The 18,431-nt window shown below is 43.1% G+C and overlaps 1 protein-coding gene and 1 long non-coding RNA gene across 2 annotated transcripts in view; both read right to left on the reverse strand.

The window, feature by feature from the left end:
* LOC147030781 (insulin-like growth factor-binding protein 2) overlaps positions 1–3,555 on the reverse strand; it is a 106,887-nt gene extending 103,332 nt beyond the window's left edge. The window contains exon 1 of the mRNA XM_085875189.1: positions 2,934–3,555. Within this exon, the coding sequence (XP_085731315.1) occupies positions 2,934–3,366 (433 nt within the window). The 5' untranslated portion in view covers positions 3,367–3,555. The remainder of the gene's footprint in view (positions 1–2,933) is intronic.
* Positions 3,556–4,883: 1,328 nt separating this feature from the next.
* LOC147030783 (uncharacterized) overlaps positions 4,884–18,431 on the reverse strand; it is a 76,883-nt gene continuing 63,335 nt past the window's right edge. Inside the window, exons 5-7 of the long non-coding RNA XR_015056506.1 lie at positions 7,600–7,647; positions 5,388–5,502; positions 4,884–5,246 (exon numbers count right to left, since the gene is read on the reverse strand). This is a non-coding gene — a long non-coding RNA (uncharacterized LOC147030783). The remainder of the gene's footprint in view (positions 5,247–5,387; positions 5,503–7,599; positions 7,648–18,431) is intronic.

The following is an 18,431-nucleotide window of genomic DNA, read 5'->3' on the forward strand; positions in this document are numbered from 1 at the left end:
CCTATCCCATGCTGGGGGCCGATTGGCACGATCGTGGTGAGGCCGAAAGGCCCACCCGTGACTAGTTCCCGGCGTTAGTCCGAGAGGGTCACGACGGGATTGTCCGTCCGGTGGGCGACATGCCGCGATTCGAGTTACGTGGCCGTTCGCACGCCGGCGGGCGCGAATCCGCAACAATATATATATATATATATATATACATTCCTTCTTTAGTATATATATGTACATATATATATATATATATATATATATATATATATATATATATATATATATATATCTATATATATATATATATATTGTTGTGGTTACCAAATTCGCAAACCACCATTCAGGTCCCTTAGGTGAGATATCTCGGTAAGTATATGTGTAGTTAGGCCCAAACCCGTTGTCTAGTGGGAATACATGTCATTTATGCGTGCTGCGACTCTTCAGGATAGCCGTTTTTCTTTTACTATCTTTATTTTGGACCAACCGCCATTGTTACCACCACCAACCACAACATCAACCACCCACCGCGGCGCCGCTTCACGTCACACCTCGCAACCGTCGCATCGCCACCGTTCTTGCGCTGCCTGTGGGTACCGGTATTGGACTCGTGTAGGGCGCGCGCCGAACAGCGTGTACAAAACCACGGATTTTCAGCTCCAAAAACGGATCAAAAACGACACACGCCCACTTTTGTTCCGTCCAATCGGTGAGCGAGGGGCGATTTGGCCCCGCCTCCAGGGCGTTGGAGGGCGGTCACTATATGCAAATTTATGGATCAAAAAGCATTCACGCCCACTTTTTCTCGGGCCAATGGGGAGCGAGGTGAAAGGTCGAAGGCAGGGGGTCAAAGATGAGAGAGCGAAGCCACGGGGCTGATATAAGCGACCGCGTTCGTCAAGTCAAGAGAGTTAAGACTTCGCAGCCGGTGGAGTTGGGAAGAAGAAGCAAGAAGGAGTTGGTCGTCGTCGTGTGCGTTGGAGTCGGAGCGAAGGGGACGGAGCTGTGGAGAGGCGGCGAGGGCAGACGAGGGGGTGCTCGCGTCGTGCCGGGAGCTGCACACCAGGGAGGCCGACGGCGCGACCTGGTCGAGGTGGAGACGCTCGTCGCGGGACTCGAGGCAGAGTAGAAATCCTCCTTTCCCCCAAGCATCAGCAACCCCCTCCTGTTTCCCCCCGCGCTGAGATAGTGCGACCAAGGGGGCCCCTTTCCCACCCCCTACCAGACACTGCCCGCGAGGCCCGCGGAGTTGAGGCACCATCGCCGCTCCGCGTCTCATCACCAGACGGGTAGGCCCGACCCGGTCTCGGCCTCAGGCCCGCCTCATCCTGGAGGGTGGTTCTCTTTTTTTCTTGGTTTTGAGTATGTGTTGTCGGCGCCGTCTGTGAAGTAAAATTGTATAAGTGTTGCCGTGTGCTCGCGTAATCGGTATTAGATCTGCATTGTCGCATTTGCTTTTTGTGTAAAATTGCATTGTGTTTCTTTTCCTTTTCTATGTGCTTTTGGTGGAATTGAATATGTGTGCTTTCCGTTCATCGCGAATAAATGTGCTTTGTGTTGAACTGTTTCCCGCTTCGCTTCGTCATTTCTTTCATTGAATCCTCATCTTGCTTCACGTAAAGGGTTGGTAGTGGGCTGAATACGCCCGATAATTAATCGAACCGTCGAGGCCGACGATAACACCGCTCGGTTATCCCGATAGTACGGAACGGGTCGCTTAAGTGGCCCGTGTCCGAAGTCGACCTGCGGCGAGGTGCGATCGCCCGGTCTACCCTCCGTGTGGGTACTTAGGTAGGTCGAATTTGGCGAGCAACCCTATCCCACGCGGGGGCTGATTGGCTCGATCGCGGTGAGACTGAAAGGTCCACCCGTGACTGGTTCCCGGCGTTAGTCCGAGAGGGTCACGACTGGATTGTCCGTCCGGTGGGCGACGTGCCGCGATTCGAGTTACGTGGCCGTCAGCACGCCGGCGGGCGCGAATCCGTAACAATATATATATATATATATATATATATATATATATATATATATATATATATATATATATATATATATATATACATAGGACATACATACACGACACTCAGCACATGCTCGTTCGAAGTATTTTCGCTGTTTCAGTCAATTGTCTCAACACTACTGTACCTCGTGTGTTGAACTTTTTGAACAATTCTCCTGGATTTCTCTCTCACTTCGGAGTAAAGGTTTGTAACATAACAAGCTGATAACACTGTACTATATTTTGTCATGCAGATACACATCCTTCCCCATATTTTTGACCAGTATACCTTTAAAATCCAGCACAATGTTCAAATATTTGCGTTTCTATCAATGATTACAATCTGGAGATTTATTAACCCGAGAGGCTGATAATAGTGAAGAGAAGTATCTGCTTCAACCGCATGTGGTCGGTCACTGCTTCTCAATGCGGCTGATGTGTCGGAACATTACAAATGCATAATACCATACTCCCGCAACGAGAGAGAGAGCGAGAGAGCGAGAGCGAGAGCGAGACAGAGACAGAGACAGAGACAGAGACAGAGACAGATGTCCCTGCATGGACGGCCTTTAGACAAAAAAATAATAATTGATAAATCAATAATTCAGCGTCTTCTGCTTCCAAGCAATAAGTTAACTGACAAAACGCGAGTGTCGCGTCTAAAATGATGTCCAAGGCGAAAAAATGTGATTGGTTCTTGATCATGCAACTTTGTGCCAATGTATTGTGTTCACTTGTTTCAATCACACCCGACGGTGCACAGAAGGCAATGGTCACATTCAAAGCGATTTCAGTACCTTTTGATGGATATATTGACAGCAAAATGCTTACCCTCAAGGTCAAAGTACTTGCTTGAACGGAGGCGCAACCTTTGTCAAAAGAAATGGGAATTAATGTGCCCCTGGGACGCTGGGTACGCGTCCGACCTGTTTGTATATATATTTACCTGCACCTCTGGGGGCCGCGTCGGTAGGCCTGGTGCAGTGGCCGTGGCCGTCCAGCAACGAATGTAGCGGGTTGTCCACACCGTCACGGGGTAGACATTTCATACCAACACCACAACGGTTCGTGTACACCCCGCAGGACTCCCCCTCTGCGAGCGCGCACATTGGGCAGCAACCGCAACCGGGCTGCCTTAAGAGCTCGGCACACGCACTCTCCGGCGGCGTCGGACACTTGGCCAGCTTCTCCTGGGTACACGGCGGACATCGGAAAGGCACGTTCTCCCACACGGCTCCGTACGCGCAGCTGAGCGCAAGACAAATCGCACCGAATCTCATCACCGTCATGATCACGAGCTCGGATAATGTGTCTAAATGAGAATACCCTCGTCGTCTGTCCGCACTCTGTCTGTCTGTCTTTCTGTCTGCCCCCCGCATCCCGCCCCGCTTATATGCGCACTCCCCGTCGACGCCGCCTGCGCCCAGGACTCTGTATAGCGAGCAGGTAATGACGCCATAGCGTGGACTTGCAACGCGCCTGCTGCGGCCAAGCGGCCAGCTCAGGGCATTGTCGGTCCAACGAGAGTCTGTCCGCTGCCGATATTATTAAACACGACTTTAAGTTTGGTTTCGCATGCACAAGTCTAAAGCAATATCAAGATTCGACGCAATCACACGCAAAATGGTCAGAAACCTTTTGTGATCATTGAACAGACATCTCCGCCCCACTGATCACAAAATATGAAGCCTCATTAATTATCTCTTGGTTCACCCCGTGTTGGCAAAATATGTCTGAAAGCTTCTGCTGACGTCCACATGATCGCAAGATCTAGCATGAACCGATTGCACGAGCCGACTTGTGTCGGCAAGGTGTGCTTCGTGATGCAGCGCCCACCGCTGGTACTGTGGGGCCAACTTCACAACATCTGGTTTCATTGTCGGATCATCTTCCTTCATAAGTGTGACGTGATGGTGCACGGGTCGCTTTGAGCTGCCGAGCCTGAGTTGGAGTCCCAATCTTAATCTGACTCAAAACTACGGTGTCGGTGATTTGTCCTTTTATACCTTTCTGAAAAAGAACATCTTGTATGAACAATCAAATTTATACACAATATTCCTTGATATAAACTAATAATGAGTCTGTTCACCATTTTCCTTCAAAGCCATTGAAATTCTTCTCAGGACAGTTTCAAATAATTTTGTTATAAACTCTTGTGGAATGGTATTTGATGCTTCTTCCAAGACCTTCCAGAGATCATCTAAGTTTCTGCGATTCTTTTTTACTTTTACTTTGTCCAAATAGTCCCATACAGCTTCAATGATATTGAGATTTGGACTTTGAGGGGCCATTTCATACATTCCAGCTTTCTTTAGCAAATAAGTTTTCATTTTTCCTGTTGAGCGTTTTGTATCATTACCTTTCTGTAAGATGAAGTTTGGACCAATAAGCCTTGCACCACTCGGGGATAGCATGGCAGATTAAAATTAGTCTGTACCTTGCTGCAGTCAATATACCATCAACTTGAAGTAAATTTCCAACCCCACTTCAGTGTTTGTACCCCCAAACTTGAAGTGAACCTCCTCCATGCTTAATTGTTGGCTTCAAGCAAAGCTCTTCATGTTTCAGTTTTTCATCGTGTCATGTCCTCTCTTTGATTAGATCCAAATAACTGAAACTTTGACTCGTTTGTCCAAAGCACCTTTAACCATTGTTCCATCGTCCAATTGCTGTGTTCTTGTCCATATTTTAACCTTTTACTTTTGTTACCCTCACCAGAGGAGAGGGCATTGCATCTGGGTCATTTTGTTTGTCTGTCTACGCATGATGTGCTCATGTAGGCCACTCGTGCCACCTGGTGGTAGCCAGTATTACACATTATCTTTTTTCAAACAAGTGCCTCTACGAAGTATGTGCTCATAGAATGTGAGTCCATCTGTAACGTGTGTCCGATTAGAATGAGATAGTCTTTAAAAGATGTACTATTAAGGATGTAAGTTCATCTATAAAGTACATACTATAACTAGAGAGTTCATAGAACACAATACCATCTGCAGTGTTAAAGTATATACTTCAATTTTAATAAAATAATGATTTTAACACAATGACTGCCAGCGACGAGTACACTCATTGTGCTGGGTGTACCAGATTCTGCCACTGAGTGTTCTCATAGAAAATATTACACTCTTGTATTCTACACAGAATATGCTGCCGTGCCAGATTATGCAGCAAACGATCTACTGGCAGTTCAGTGAACATAAATCTATGAAATAATCATGATTGTCATTATCAGTCTCCGTGAGAAGTTTTTCCACTTCATCTGCATTCATACGTGCCATTTTGAAGGTAATGAGAAGTAGAAAAAAAAGGAAAAACACGTCATAGCACACGATCTATCATGAGCAATCATGTAAGAACAGTCGATTCAGTGCTAAAAATAGTCTGACGAGATAACTCGTACCTGGTATACAGAATTGGAAATCTTGTCCCACTGTCAGCTACGAGTGTCTCATCAATTCGTCTGTATATTCAAGTGTGTGAGATGTGTGTAGCAGTTTTACGATGAACCTTAGATGCTGTAAAATAAATAAATAAATAAATAAATAACTAACTAAATAATACACGTGTGCCAACATTGTTTATTTCTCTTTCCTTTTTTTGAATGTATAAAAATTTCACAATAAATCCCACATAGTGCATTCTAAAGCAAGTGCAATTCTTTTATACAAGGCTGGTTCAAGGTTAGCCGACCCATTTTGAACTTGGATAATTGTTTAAAGAATAAAAGATTGCTGAGAGTTTGTGGAGAGGTTGTGGCAACATTTGCCAACTAGTGTGTGAAGTGGTTTCCAATATGGCAAAAGCATATGCTGGGAACAGTGTTGTGTTATGAAATGCTCTTTTGAATGAACGCAAGTGTCAAGGCACTAGCTGTACAGTTTTGTGATTTGTGTCTCTCAAATGCAAGTGCATTTGATTTCCTTTTATTAATAGGTTTCACAAGAGTGGCAGTGGCAACATTCAACTCAAACTATAATGTAACTGCAGTGCTGTATTCTTGGAGGTGGTAGATAGGTTAGAAGGGGGAAATGAGGAAAATGTTGAGTTCCAAAACATCCAAAACAAAAACAAACAAAAAAACAGAGAGGAAGTGCAGGAATAGAGGAATTAGAGTCAAAGAGAGTGTGGCAGGAGGAAAAATGAACCCCAAAGCCACCGATAGGATGCTGTGCCTCGGAGATGCATGTGAGCCATTGGGGCATGGATACCAGTACAAGTAGTAGCAAACGACAAAGCTTAACAGAGTAATGAGAGTGGAAATTTTGATATAATTCAGCCAGGGAGGTGACCTTTGTAAAGTTAGACAAGGATTGCAAAGAATTTTGAAGGACAGACATTCCAATCAGCCATAAAGCATGAGAATGAATTTGTCATGGAGTGCTAAGTACATAGAGTTGCAAACCTCACTGCCATCCCCACCTCCTCCAACTCCTCCCAAAAGGTGAATAGAACTCAAAATTTGTTCTAATAATATGCAGAGTCGAATACGGATCTCTGGTGGGAAGTAAAAAAAACATGATTTTACACATCTAAAGAAACCTGATCGTCTGGAGACGTCCTTTGCCACTTCTAACAGAAGACCTCTTCAACTGAGTGAGATAGTCAGGTTGACCCCGAGCATATTTGTTGTGAAGGATTGTTCCAGGGTAGTGGAAAAAATAAAATGTTGGAATAAAATCATCCAACTTGGGAAAGTGAGAGACAATGGGTTAGCTGCATTGAAGTTTACCAATTTAGTGAGGCCTCAAGCATTAAATGTTTTGAGATCTACCGGTATCTTGGGAAAATTTATATTGCTATCTCCAGAAGTCAGAAGAGAAAACGCAGGACAAGGAGAAGAAGGTATACAAAAGAAACATATCTATGAAGATTGTTGTCACTTCCACTAATATGAATACTAGATTTGTGTTGGAGGAAAGGAGTTTGTAAATGAAGAGGAAAAGAGTGATGGATCTAAAACTGAGGCTTATGGAAAGCTGGTGTTGGTGAGAAAATCGAGCAAATGAGGAGCTATCAACACAAGGAAATGGATGAGTTACACACACACACACACACACACACACACACACACACACACGCACGCACGCACGCACGCACGCACGCACGCACGCACACACACACACACACACACACACACACACACACACACACACACACACTTTGAACAACTCTCATAGATCTGTATGTCCACATTTGGTGTCCAATGGAAAGATCTCTCAAAAGCAGATGGTACACCACAAGCTGTGCAGTACAGAATATCGAAATGAAAATCTCAAGCAAGTCTTCAACTCCATCTGATGAAGTTTACATGGTTCTAATATGAAAGTGAAAATTATCTGAGTTTAGACGATTGTCTTATGGTCCTGTATTGAGAGAGAAGAATGAATGGGATCATCAAATAGTTTTGTGAATGCACCATGTGAATACATTTTCGACATGAAGATTTCCACTTTGCATCAAGCACATGCACATTATGTACTAACAAAAAAATTGCTGAAGTACAGTGTAATATGGAATGGGCAAAGCCCAGAAGCGAACGTAGAATTCATCTTACATTTGCTTCTTAAATATATCAAATTAAAGTCTTTTTGCGATGAAAAAATAAATATTACCTTAACATTACCTTCACAGCAACAACACCACCTAGAACAGGATCTCATCTGAAAAATAAAAAAATTCCTCAACATTACCTTCACAGCGACAACTACACCGCCAAGAACAGGATCTCATCTAAAAAAAAAATACCATACTAGCAGCGAACGTAGTATTTTTCTTACATTCGCTTCTGACTTTACCTATAACTTGTTCACAACTGTATACGCAATTTCCGGTTACTTCGGCCTGGATTCGGGATCAGCAATCAAATAACGTAAATCATGATTAAAAATTATTTTTTGATGATGCGGGAGATATCTATTAAAATCAGTGGAGGAAATATACACCATGTCTGATATTATTTGGGTCTTTCATGTCTCCGACGATGCCTTTATCTCCCGGCATGCATCATTCCCCATGACAAAAACCGGAAACAAAAAAAACAGAAGGAAAAAAAAAAACCAGAAGCAAAAGGGTCATAGCCAACGACACGGATTCACAATTGCCAGGGGTATTGTGTTGTTGTTGTTGTTTCCTATTCTCTCATGTGCACGCGTTAGGTATGAAACTCACTGCGTTCGCTATAAATTTGTGCAAAGCCCAATACAATGACATTATAAGACAACAGACAAAGTAATGCAGGAACAAAGGTGTTTGGAAACCAACAAATCGTCTTTGAGATGCATTTAGATTTTGAAAAAAACTAGAAGAGTACTCTTCTATGTCATGACGTCACCAGATATGTCTTCGCCCACATTATTACATCATTATACATATTTGTACCAAGTTTGATTTAAATCACTTCACCCAGATTCAAATATTAAATAATTCTGGCTGCCAGACCATGCATCCGATCAGGTTTAAATTTAAAACATATATTCCCCATCACGACTCGATCATAACTGTGACGTTTCACATCGATTGATGAAGCGGTTCAAGAGAAATAATTAAAAAAAAAGATTTTCATTCAATCCAATATGGCTGCCAGACCATGTGACCGAATAATTATTCATGAACATACTGGTATCCCCAAGGTTTGGGGAACATCTGGGTGAAATATCCCCTCGACCTATCAAGCCATTCTGGAGAAGATGATTTTAAAAAGTTTTATTGTAAATCTCATATGGCTGCCAAATCATGACTGTTGACATCATCAATTCCCCCCCCCCCCCATACAATTTAGCCCGAGAGGACCCTCAGCAAATTTCATACTAATCGGAGAAAGCATTTGACGTATGCAATTATGACGTCATAACAAAGCCAACTATGATATCATAAAATAAAATAAAACCACATTTGTTTCTCAGGCAGAGCACTTGATATCTGCCAAGTTTCAACTTTTTCCATGGAGTGGTTTTGGAGATACAGAGGTCCAAAGTTTTTCCTTTTTTCCAACATGGCTGCCACACAGTAGAACCCATGATGTCATAATTATCATTAAAACATTCTACATGAGTAGTTGCACCTATGGTGAAAACTTCGTGTCAATCGGATAAGGGGTTGGCGAGAAAACAGAAAATTTGCTTGGATGGACGGATGTACGTACGTCTGGACAGTTATGTTCAGAGGGTGTATTGCATTGGTTTTGCCGTGGTCGCTGTGGTTCTCAAGATGGGTTTCTCTCTTCCATATATTTTTCTCGTTTGTTTTGATCCTTCTGCTGTAGGACCTTCGTTCCCCTTCTGCCTTGTATTCCTCCTTCGAGGTCTCACACGGTCTCATGTGAAAAAACTGTGTGAATTTTTTTGGGGTGGGGGAAAAGAAAAAAAAAGAAAAAAAAAAGAAGTGGTGATGAAGACATGAAAGTGTAAGTGACAGGCTGACAGCCTTTCACTCAGGCTGACAGGCAAAAAGGCTGGCGAGAGGGCGAGAGAAAAAAGCGGGAACGGACGCAGGACGCGTGGTCTGGCTTATGACGAGATACCTGGCCTGATCCCTCTGAGGGCCGCCTATTGGAGACACCATCTGTGTTGAAAACACTGAGGCAGAGGAGAGTGTCACTGGGGAATGTTGATCGGAGAGGGAGCAGAAGCGTTTCCTCCTCGTGAGTGTCACCTAAGCCAACCTGAAGCAACGTGTGGCTTCAAGGTGTTGCAGGAGTTGCTTTGGTTCGTAGGTTGGCAAAGTTTGAGAACACACCCAGAGAGAGGGAAGGGTGGTGGTGAGACATCTTTGTGGCCTGTGGCTGGGACGAAACCGCTCGAACGTCAACTCAAACAGGCCTGAATTCTTCCTCCCCCCCTCCTTTTTGAATTAGCGAGGGATAACTGGTGGGCTATTGAATCATCTTGTCCATATTGTCTTGGTGCCTGTTTGTCCTTTAATTTCTTGATTGGTACCACTGCATATATTTTATGAAATTCTTCTTTTTTTGAGGAACATGATTTATCCATTGCTTGGTGGTATACCCTGTGTTTCTTTGTCCTGAGTAAAACATTTGCCATTATTCCTCTGTTTTGAATTTTGCATTGCATTATTGGATTTGCACACAATACTGTGTTGATGAGAGGGGTGTGTGAATTGGTATCAGCATTTGGATGTTAACTTCACTCGGTTACATCTGACTGCTTATACGGTGCGACCGCACACGGGGTACATATTGGTCTCCTGAGCACGTCAATCAGGAGCTCGGGAGAAATAGTTGGTGACCCAAGGGCGAGGTCGTAACAACAAACAAAACGGCCACGTCAAATTCCAGTTCAGGGTTTTGAGGCCGATGGCTAGTTCTCTCAGGAGTCTCTGCTGACTTTCTCAAAGCTAAGTTTCCTGCCGTTATTTGTCACGTTTTGACATTATTTTCTGACATGTTTACTGTGTTCCGGGTTCGATTTTGTTTCAAAAATTGTGCAATTTTGTGAGTTTTGTCGATCTTGCCAAATGGGGTTTCCTTAAGGCCTACCCATCTTTCCAGTCTTGGTGTAAGATTGTTAACCTCCGCCATCGAAGATGGACGGAAGTTACTGTTTTCACCCTCTTTCTGTTTGTTACTTACGAAATCTAAAGATTTCGTAAGTATATTGATGACTTCCGTTTCTGTTTGTTTGTTTGTTTGTTTGTAGGCACGATAACTCGAGAACGGAAGAAACTACCAATGCCAAATTACACCACGTGATTCAGGAGGGTGATGGCTTGTGCTGATTAGATTTTGGTCAAAATCGGTCAAAGGTCAAGGTCACAGCGAGGTCAAACATCCAAAAAATGATAACTCGAGAACGGAAGAAGCTACTAATGTCAAATTACACCACGTGATTAAGGAGGGTGGTGGCTAGTGCTGATTAGATTTTGGTCAAAATCGGTCAAAGGTCAAGGTCACAGTGAGGTCAAACATCAAAACTCCTGGACAGATTTCGACGAAACTTGGTGGGGGGATTAGGTATGGTCCAAGGATCATGCCATTCGATTTTGGACTTGGTCCAAAGTCCAATATGGCCGCTATGGCGGCCATTTTGAAAAAATATTTGAATTTTTGTTTTTGCATTTCTACATGTTTTAAGTGATTTCCAACCAAAAAAAAAAAAAAATTTGTTAGAGAAAAAAAACCCAGAAAATTTTGCAACTTTTTTCAAAAAAAATTTCGATTTTATTTGAAAAATATTTGAATTTTTTTTTTTTGCATTTCTACATGTTTTAAGTGATTTCCAACCCCCCCCCCCCCCAAAAAAAAAAATTGTTAGAGAAAAAAAAAATTTGCAACTTTTTTTTTCATAAAAATTTCGATTTTTTTTTGGCATTTCTACATGCGCGTCGATCGAGTTTAGTTTATTCAATCGTGGTTCAGTAGAGTCTGATCCATTTTGACCTACAATGAAGAGGATATCGGGTTCACTTAAGTGACCCAGCAGTATTGGCGGTGGAGGTTTTGCACTCTACCGAGTGCTCCCCCTCTAGTTTTATTTGTATTTTCTCCCAATTACCATCAGTTCCTATTTTCCCCACTTTTCCCACTGCCCCCCCACCTCCCTGAAAAGATAATTTCACCATTACCTTCACAATTTATTTCTACAACCTTCCATTCCCTTATCTTAACCTCATTTTAAAAAAATCCATCAAAAAAAAAAAACATTTTCGTTGTATCCTTTCCAACTCTACACCTCCCGAAACCACGTTTCTCCAACCTCTTCCTGTAACTTTTCATCGACCATCAGTTTCACTCTGCATTTACTGATCCAAATTCACCATACACCTCCACAATTATACTTCAACCTTTCCTTTTCTGAATCTTATGCAATCCTGAGGAAAAAAGTAAAGAAACTAGAGGGGGAGCACCCGGTAGAGTGCAAAACCTCCGCCACCAATACTGCTGGGTCACTTAAGTGAACCCGATATCCTATTCATTGTAGGTCAAAACGGATCAGACTCTTCTGAACCACGATTGAATAAACTAAACTAGATGGACGCGCATGTAGAAATGCAAAAAAAAAAAAATCGGAATTTTTTTGAAAAAAATTGCAAAATGTTTTTTTTTCTCCAACAATTTTTTTTGGGGGGGGGGTTGGAAATCACTTAAAACATGTAGAAATGCAAAAAAAAAAATTCAAATAGTTTTCAAATAAAATCGAAATTTTTTTTGAAAAAAGTTGCAAAATTTTCTGGGTTTTTTTTTTCTCTAACAAATTTTTTTTTTTTTTTTGGTTGGAAATCACTTAAAACATGTAGAAATGCAAAAACAAAAATTCAAATATTTTTTCAAAATGGCCGCCATAGCGGCCATATTGGACTTTGGACCAAGTCCAAAATCTAATGGCATGATCCATGGACCATTCCTCATCCCCCCACCAAGTTTCGTCGAAATCCGTCGAGGAGTTTTTCCTTAATACTGTTCACAAACAAACAAACAGACAGGGGTGAAAACAGTAACCTCCGTCCATCTTCGATGGCGGAGGTTAATAAATCAAAATGAATAAACAATAAAAGAGAAAATTCACTTTTTATGAAACACCTTACGTAACCACATGTTTCTGTTGGAATTCTTTGTACCCTCTGCGTTTTCTGATCCAAATTCACCATTCAGCTCACGATTTTTCTTCAACTTTTCCTTTACCTAATCTTATGCAATCTTTATCAAAAAACAATAAATAATAATAATAAAAATGGTCTCTTATAATGCTTCAACTTCCTCTTTCACACATGTGGTTCTCATTACTGTATCATAATTCACGATTTTTTCTATTTAAACGGAATGCTCTCAATTCGACTTTTCCTTCATCCCTTGTCTAAAAAGTCCAACTGTTACGTTTCTTCTTCTGCTGATACCGCACGTGAAAAGGCTGTATGCCTAAACTCCGTGTTTGCATCTAAATCTTGTGTCCGAAACCCATCGCTTTCTGTACCCACCTTACCCAGTCACACCCAGCTGTCCTTGGTCTCTGTGTCCTTTTCTTCTGACAAAGTGGAGAGCCTGCTGTCAAACTTCGACTCAGATTCTGCAACCGGTCCAGGCGGCATCAGCACACGTGCCCTAAAAATCAGCTCCTCTGCTCTTTCTCACCCTCACTCTGTTCTATTCACCCTCTCATTTGTTCAAGGTCATCTGCCATATGCTTGGAAATCAGCAAACATTACTGCCCTGCATAAAAAAGATGCAAAAATAGATCCCTGCAACTACAGACCAATCAGCCTTCTTCCAATCAACAGCAAGGTTATGGAATCCATCATCACTTCAGACATTAAATCCTTCCTCTTTTCCAATGGCTTGATTTCCGATCATCAATTTTGTTTGAGACCAGGTCACTCTACTCTGGATATGCTGCTTCTGCTCTCCCAAGAATGTATGGAGGTCCTCAGTGCCGGACATGAAATCAGAGCCATATCCGGAGACATATCGCGTGCTTTTGACACAGTCTGGCACCCTGCCCTGCTCACCAAACTCTCTTCCTATGGTATCCAAGGCCACCTCCACTTACGGCTCGCAGACTTCCTCTCCTGTCACAGCCAATGTGTGGCCTTAAACGGAGTTCTCTCATCCCCTCTTCCTGTCCAAGCTGGAGTTCCTCAAGGCAGCATTCTGGGCCCTGTTGTTTTTCTGGATTTCATCAATGATCTCTCCGACTCTCTGGAAATCCTCTTTTCTCTTTGTTGATGACTACACCCTCTGCCGTACTATCTGTCATCCCTCCGACCAGCAAGCAGCAGTCTCCTCACTCTCTGCAGATCTTGGTAAATCACAAACTGGTGCAACACGTAGAACATGTCTTTCAATCCTGACAAATCTCACACTCTCACTATGTCTCTCCAAAAGAACTGTTTGGAACCCCCCCCCCCCCTCTATTTTCTCAACAATGCTCTTGAAGAAGTCCCTTCATTGAAGCTTCTGGGTTTCACTATCTGCCATGATCTTTCCTGGGAAAGCCACATTTCCAACCTGGCCTCTAAGGTCGGTCGCTGACTGGGCATCATCCATCGTGCAATGTCCTTCCTCAGCCCACCTGAGCTCCTGACCACATACAAAGCTTTCATTCAGAACCTCATGGAGTACTGCTCTCCTTCTCTGGGCCAGTGCTCCTGCCTCTCACCTTTCTCGGCTTCACAATGTGGAAACCATGGCATTTAGGATCATTGGTATCTCTTGCGGTGAGGCTGTCTTTGGACCTCTCACTGCAGGCAGGTCAGTGGTCTTTCTGTCTTCTCCCATCTCCTCTTCGGTCTCACCCAGTGTGATCACTCCTTGGCTTTTTTCACAAGATCTTGGCAATTGGTTGTTCATCTTGGCGTCTTAGTTTTCTATTATCATCGCTTTTACGAAACCTTGTGAATTCTTGGCTTTTTTCATTGGCTCACCTTGGCATTTATGAAAATGAGTGGTCACACTGGTCTCACCCCCCACCCCTGCTCTGTCTGCGATATGTTCTCCCCCCCCCTCCAATATTTCCGCAGGGCGCTGAAAGTCAGCCAGCAACCCCCTTTTGGTAAACCTACCAAAATCACTAATCACTGCTCACCTTCACTCTTTCATTCCTCTTTTTTCCCACCTTTGGAATAAACTCCCTCACTCTTCAATCCCATTCTTCCCTCCAGGTCTTCAAAACAGCTGTGCACCACCACCTCCAATCTTCCCACATCCAAAACCACAATCTTTTATACCCCCTTTAATCCACCCCAAACTCACCTCCTTCAAATTCCCGACCTTCGTTCCCGAAAGTTCCCTGTCGTGTAAGGTCCTGAAAGTCCCCGTGGTGTCCATCTTGTTTACCACGTGTTCCCCACCCCATCCCTCTCCCTTCCCCAGATCTCCTAATGTATCTGTTCCTCACTGTTATGTGCTTCCCTCTGCTGCCCCTCTTGTCTCATGCCCTCCTTGTTGTGCATTGTGTGTTAGCTCTCATTACAGCCTCGACAATGTCTACAAAAAATATATAATACCGAAAAACATAATGCCTCAGGCGACTTCGTCCGCAGAGGCATAAAAAATTGTTCTTTCTGTTCTCCCATCCATACCCATGACATTTTCTACCCTCCTTATCCCAATGCAAGCCCACCTCTTTCTGTGTTTCCAAGTTATCCCGACCCTCCCCCTCCCCCATTCCCGCTCTCTTGCCCTCCACTTTCAATTTCTTTTTGTTCCTTCTGCTTCTTCACCAATTTTCCCTTCAACCTACGTGATTGAGAGTTTGCACGCGTCTCCAGCATGTTCACCCTGTGTGATCCTCCTCCCCCTCCCCTTGCTCCCGTCCTTCCCATGTCCTTTCTTCCTCGATGTCTCCTTCTATTTTGATCCTGTACCCTGTTGTTGGTGTGTCCCCACCCACATGTATTTCCACTGTTATTACCTCCGCCACCAAAGGTGAAGGAGGTTATGTTTTCACCCCCTTTCTGTCTGTTTGTTTGCCTCTTTGTTTGTTTGTTTGTGTGCAGGATATCTCAAAAAGTTGTGGAAAGATTCGGATTAAACTTGGCAGAAACATTGGGTGTGTGACAAGGAAGAATTGATTCAATTTTGTTGAAGATCCGAAATCAGATCCGGATCTGATAATTACCTCCGCCACCGAAGGTGAAGGAAGTTGTTTTCACCCCTTTCTGTATGTTTGTTTGTCTTTTTTGTTTGTCTGTTTGCTTGTTTGTGTGCAGGATATCTCAAAAAGCTGTGGATGGATACGGGTGAAATTTTCTGGTCAGGTTGGGTGTGGGACAAGGACGAATATATTAGATTTTGGTGAAGATCCGTATCCTGATCCGACTACTAGAATTTTTTAAGTGATTCTTCACCATTGAGAGATGGGGCGAAAAATGATGTCGCACGATATCTCAAAAAGTTGTGAACAGATTCAGATGAAACTTGGTGGACAGGTGTGACAAGGACGAATTGATTCAATTTTGGTGAAGATCCGAGAATTATTAAACTTTTATCGTGATTCTTCACCATTGAGAGATTGGGCCAAAAACAATATTGGACTGTATAACATGATATTTCAAAAATGCATTGGGCCCGATGTGTTCTCGTGGATCAGGTATTACGTGGTGGAGGTATGCGCTCTGCAGAGTGCCCTTCTAGTTTTCATTCTGTTATGTCCAGGTCCGTTTTGTGTTGTTGTTCTTCCACGATCTTCAATTCTGCATACAAAAAGCTGTCGAGCTATTTATTTATTTATTTATTTCGACGTTATTCCATTGAAATTGTATCAAAGACTTAATTTTCACAGGAATCCTGAAAGATCTTGAGGAAATTGCGAGGTGAGAACACCAAATTGGTTTCAGAATGTTTCCTGGCTCATGATGAAGGGAATCCAGCTTAAAGGTCCCCTGACACACAAAAGTACTAAAATTTCATTTATATACAGTATGTCCTACAGGGGTTTTTCATCGTGATTTCAGATCTGACAATGTTTTTTCACAATACTCATTCTGTAAAATGAAAAATTAAAAAAACAAACCTCTTCGGGAACGCCCCTAAAAATTCTCCTGAAAGGGGCGTAACCCACATGACGTCAACTACAGGATTACAAAGGCTGCACGTACATTACTCGGGTTGGTGGTCGACGTGATTCTATTGGCTTCCTGTGTGTTTCCACATTCGATTGGTCGAATCAATCGCTTCATTCATTTCTGCTTTAAAAAATCGAACATTTGGTTTTGAATAATGGATGGCATGGACTTTCATTTGTCTGGTAATGACAGTGAGTGTGAGAGAAATGAAGGATTTTGGTCTAAATCACATGGAGAATTGTCGGATAACGTAGTCGCGGGAGGTGAAGTTCAGGCAGCTGGAAATGAAATCCGGCCTTACCAGTTCGAGCCCGAAGCAGGACAAGCAGAGGAAACTGGTGATTAAATTCCCAGAGTTCATGATGATTGGGAGGACATCAAAGGAAGACTTGGCAATAACAACTGGTTAGACTAAATCCTATTCGTAATTCAATAATGTAAATTCGACTTGAATACTGCTCGATATCAGAAATATTTTAGTGAGGTGACGTGAACAGCACAGCGCAGCGGACATGTTGCTTCGCGGCGAATTAATCACAAACAAGGCCGGCGCATGTCATTGGCCGTATCTCTCCGCGCATAAAACAAAGCAATCTCGCTGTCCGGATACGATGAAAACTTGTGTGCAGAACACACATTGTGACAATTGTCTTGAGTAGTCCGATAAATCTGACGTTCTGTTGCGTTTTTATTTATTTTATTCCTACTGTCGTCATGTAGCACCAGTAGAAAACAATAAGCCTGGTGTTTGCTTAGTGGTGAGGGTGGCGGCTTGGGATCCTAGGGTCCTGACTTCAAGCCTCGTTGGCCGCTGAATTAAAATACACCAGGAGGTTTACTCAGCCTGTCATCCTTCCGAGGTCGGCAAAATGAGCACCAGTGTACTGGTAAGGGGAACACTGCATCAGCGGCATAGCCGCGTCCCAACCAATGATGCAACCAGCAGCCACAGGCTGCACTCAATAGAGAGAGGGAGAGAGGGAGAGAGGGAGAGAGGGAGAGAGGGAGAGAGGGAGAGAGGGAGAGAGGGGAGAGGGGGAGAGGGGAGAGGGAGAGGGGAGAGGGAGAGAGAGAGAGAGAGAGAGAGAGAGAGAGAGAGAGAGAGAGAGAGAGAGAGAGAGAGAGAGAGAGAGAGAGAGAGAGAGAGAGAGAGAGAGAGAGAGAGAGAGAGAGAGAGAAAGAAAACAATGAAGAAAAGAGAATAATAAAAGAAAGCTACAGCACGTCAGATTTATCGGCCTAGTCGGACGGACGACGGATTAATGGGACTAGTCTAGACCAGTGTTTCTCAACCGGGGTTCCCCGGAACCCTAGGGTTCCGCAAGAGGTCGCGAGGGGTTCCACGAGAAACAGTAATAAATAGGCTAATGTATTTTTGAGTAGTTTTTGTTTGATTTAATATTCGTAATTTTACCATACATGTACGGCATATTGTTGGAAACACCTTGGTTATTATAATAGATGCTTCAACCTCTTGTATTATTTACAATTATAACAACCATAGGGAATGTATTTAACGATGTCTATATGGCGCCAGTGTGAAACCGCCCTCACTGGTTAGTGGACGTCCTGTACGCGGCGGATTCGTGTATGATTGAGTGACTGACTCAAGTACAGGACGCATGCACGGTGTCCATCTATCTTCTCTGTGCTTCCTTGTGGGAAGTCTCTCTCTCAAGGTTAGTTCTTCTGTTTACCTTTATTGCTTCAGCTTTATTTGTTTCAGTTTTGTTGATCAAGTAACATGAGGTGTGTTTTTTAATTGTCAAACACGTTCAAAAATGACGTTTTCAAACAAAAATTTTTTTTTTGTGAATTAAAACCTCAGTGTGAGGTCTCATAAACAAGTAGTATGTATTTTTTTTCATTGCCAATAAATTTGACAAAAAGGGGGTCATTTTTTCCTTAAACCAGGTATCCGAAAAAAATA

The sequence above is a fragment of the Eptatretus burgeri genome, chromosome 3 (assembly GCF_056783735.1).
Source record: "Eptatretus burgeri isolate ZD-2024b chromosome 3, Ebu_testis_v1, whole genome shotgun sequence".
NCBI lineage: Eukaryota > Metazoa > Chordata > Myxini > Myxiniformes > Myxinidae > Eptatretus > Eptatretus burgeri.